Source organism: Sinocyclocheilus grahami, unplaced genomic scaffold, assembly GCF_001515645.1.
Source record: "Sinocyclocheilus grahami isolate Dianchi unplaced genomic scaffold, SAMN03320097.WGS_v1.1 scaffold1383.1, whole genome shotgun sequence".
Lineage (NCBI taxonomy): Eukaryota > Metazoa > Chordata > Actinopteri > Cypriniformes > Cyprinidae > Sinocyclocheilus > Sinocyclocheilus grahami.
This window is the reverse complement of record NW_015506562.1, coordinates 27,325-30,803: the sequence shown is the minus strand read 5'-3', so window position 1 is coordinate 30,803 and position 3,479 is coordinate 27,325. Positions and strand designations below refer to the sequence as shown.

The window sequence follows — 3,479 nt, the reverse complement described above, 5'->3', positions numbered from 1 at the left end:
AGTCTAGTGACCCAATGCTATAGAGCTGACATTGAGTTCTTTGTCGCTTATCAGGTGCCTTGTGGATGCCAAGGCTACAGCTTCCAGCTCCGGCTTCATGCCTCGAACCCAGGAAGACAAGATCCGGTTTCAGTTGGAGACCTTCATGTTCCAGGGAGGATCCAGTCCTTCTGTAGGTACTATGTTGAATGAATTTGACCTCTTTCCATCTGCTTTGGTTTTGTGACCTCTTACCGGTGTCTCTTGCAGATCTACATAACGTGTATTGTGAAGGCCACTCTTGCTTCTGCACCCAGTGATGCTCTCCACAAATCCTGTTCCTTTTCCAACGGGTACGTTCATGCTACTTAAGAACACGTTGATGGTGCCGTGTCTGATTTTTCTTGTTGCAGGTGGTTTGCTGCTGATGGGAACCACCAGGCTTGTGGTTGCTGTGACTCAACATGTGGTCCTGATGGAGGAAATGCTGCTCCTTTCGGGGGTAGGTAGCCGCGTGAAGATTGCTTTTTGACCCTTCAAGTGCTCTAACAGCATGACTTAAACATGTAACATAATGTTACTGTCACGAATCCGGTCCACGAACTTTCCTATTCATTGACTCTCGCACTACACACTGTTGCACATCACCCCGGCCTACATTTCCCATCATGCATTGCACTGATTGCACTCAGCACGAATTGCACACACCTGTTTACACTGATTGCACCCAGCTGTTTCATATCACTCCCTCACTATTTAACACTCACTCTGATCCCTTCCCTCTGCCGAGTATTGTTTCAGCGTTTATCACTCTCCTAGAGATAGCTACCTTACGGAGCCCTTGTCATTGCCTTAGCCCTAGTCATTAGCCTTAGCCTTAGCCTTAGCCCTAGTCATTTGCCCTAGCCTAGCTGTTTTCCCGGTTTCTGATCTTCGCCTGGTTTCCTGGATTTCTCCCTTAGTCTTGCTCCTAACTCTGTCTGCCCATCGTCGACCCACGCTAGCCCTAGGACTGTTCTTGTGTCTTGCCCACCATATACCTGTTTGACCCTGCCTGCTTCATGACCATGTCTCGGTCTTCTCCACAATAAAGCCTTGCAGATGGATCCGCACGTCTCACGTCTCGTCAGCTCTGTAACATAACCATTTGGTTGAGTGCTGTAAATGTGGGGAAACTGGTAGTCCTACTGCACCTACTCTTTCAAGAAGGAAAAGCTCCCTTTTCTCAGTAGGGAAATATTAACGTTACGTTTAAAGACAGACCTGTAAACATTGGCTGTGTTCAAAGTGGATTTACTGCCCAGAACACTGTGCTTTTATTTTATTTCTAAGAATGGTGTGTGAAACCATATACAATAAGCAACAAATGTTTCAGAGTAGTATGCTTAACTGTTGTCATGTCAAACACTGCACATTAATTCAGCATAGCTGTCAAGGTTTTTACCTTACAAACAATTGCGCAAACAGTTCATTTTACTAAGGCTTCATAGTAGTAAACGATGCTATAATGCCCAATTCAACATTTCATAACTGGACAGAACTGAGTCTACACTGAGCGGTCTTAATTGACCTATATTTTTGGCAGTTACATTTAAAGACACTATATGTAAGTTTCGATTTAATTAAAATGTACTAAAACTGTTATATATTTTGTTGGCTTGTGTACTTTATCCTGAATGTTTGAATACAGAGAGATGCAATTTTAGCTAGTGACACAGAGCATGTCATTGTGTAGCCTGCCAATGATGTCATAACTCCTCAATTTCTGGTTTTGTAGAAAACATTGCAACCCCGAACATGCTCTGTGTGTTTTAATAGACTGGAGATGACTGCACACTAGCATTATAACCGAACTTTATGACTTAGTTTTGTATTTCACCCACATACGCACGGCCAGAAGCGCTCGACTGTGGCATAAGAGCTCTGCTGCTTTCGTGCTGTGTGTCCCGCTCGTTCAGTGCCTCGTTTCGCTTCGACGGCTTTCAGCCTCACCGTACTTCATTCTACTACGTTAATAAATCATCAGCTTATCCATGAACATGATTTCTGCCCGTCGGATTGCATCGGCTGTGGGGATGAAGACCACAACTCCCATGATTCCACACTCAGTCATGGCATCATCAAACTATGCCTTTGTTTATTTTGAATGCGCACCCTCTAGCGGTGAAAATTACCTATTGTGCCTTTTTAAGTGGAAAAAGTGTTCTAATTACGCTAAGTACAAATAATGAAATTCTGTTTAAACTAAAATAGCATTTTCTTTTGCAACAGGTGTGTAAATAGTAGTTAGGTGACAGATATTTCAGTTTTGTAGTACATTTATATAACAGAATGCAATAACATGTATTGAGTGTAAATTATACATTTTCTTAGAATATTACTTTATGGGGACAAAAACCTACCTGCAGCTAAGCTTCCACAACACTGCTAAGGTGTTTTATTTCCACTTCAAATGTTTACTTAATTTTTATTGAAAATAAATGCATTTCTGGTATGTAATGGGAAAAGGAGAAGCATGACTTTGACGACAAGCTAGAATCGAACACGGGTCAATCGCGTCAAAAGCAGATTGCTCATGTTTATTATTTAATATCTTTGAACCAATCTGTACTGCATGAAGCGCTATAGAGATAAAGGTGACATCATTTGACTTCAGAAACGTGCTACAGAGATTAAAGTACACTTTATGTCCTACTAACGATATTGTTTTTAGATGAACAGTGATAGTTTGTAGTTTACATGTATAGAAGTAACTTACATATACAAGTCTTAAATTTATAATTATTACTATTCCCTGCCTCCAGTTCACTCACTCAAGGTGAAACGTCACATGGAGCCAGTGTTGCCAGACGCATGATAATTATTGTATTTGTACCATAATTTTGACCTCTGTACAATGTACGATCAATAATACCATAATTAGAATTTTGTTGCACCAAATGATAGTCGTTGTAATCATAGGGCTTCTATACTCCTTGATCTAGCTGTGTGTACGTGCACCTTCATGATTGTGAGGAGACTTGAACGTGTTATGCATGTCTATCATTTCATCTCACATCTTCTCGACCAATCATCGTGGAGAATGACTCTCTCTCATGAGCACAAGTTAACGTTCCTGCCGCACTGGGCTCAGTTTTTTTTTCAAAGCTGAGGTCGATAGTTTAGTGTAGTGAATCAGCTCATGGGGAAATATGAATAATTAATCATAACTAGTTATAATTATAAATATTTAGATCCGCTGTAGATATTTAGCTGACCTCTCAGGGTCAACTGTCTGTCAATTCTAAGAACGTTAATTTCCTGGTTAAGGGAAATAACTTACTGTACAATTCTACAAAGAGCTTGTAGCATAAATCTGCATGATTAAGTGACTCCAGTTATGAGCAAACAATGAACCACGTCAAGTGTGATACAAGTAAGACTTTATTAACTACATAAACACGTAAACTGGTCTAACATACTACATAAACACTTAAACTGGTCTAACATACACATACACA

The 3,479-nt window shown here is 40.6% G+C and overlaps 1 protein-coding gene across 1 annotated transcript in view; it reads left to right on the top strand.

The window, feature by feature from the left end:
• LOC107569819 (zona pellucida sperm-binding protein 3-like) overlaps positions 1 to 492 on the top strand; it is a 5,196-nt gene extending 4,704 nt beyond the window's left edge. Inside the window, exons 5-7 of the mRNA XM_016255975.1 lie at positions 26 to 172; positions 250 to 332; positions 393 to 492. Of these exons, the coding sequence (XP_016111461.1) occupies positions 26 to 172; positions 250 to 332; positions 393 to 489 (327 nt within the window). The 3' untranslated portion in view covers positions 490 to 492. The remainder of the gene's footprint in view (positions 1 to 25; positions 173 to 249; positions 333 to 392) is intronic.
• The last annotated feature ends 2,987 nt before the right edge of the window (positions 493 to 3,479 follow it).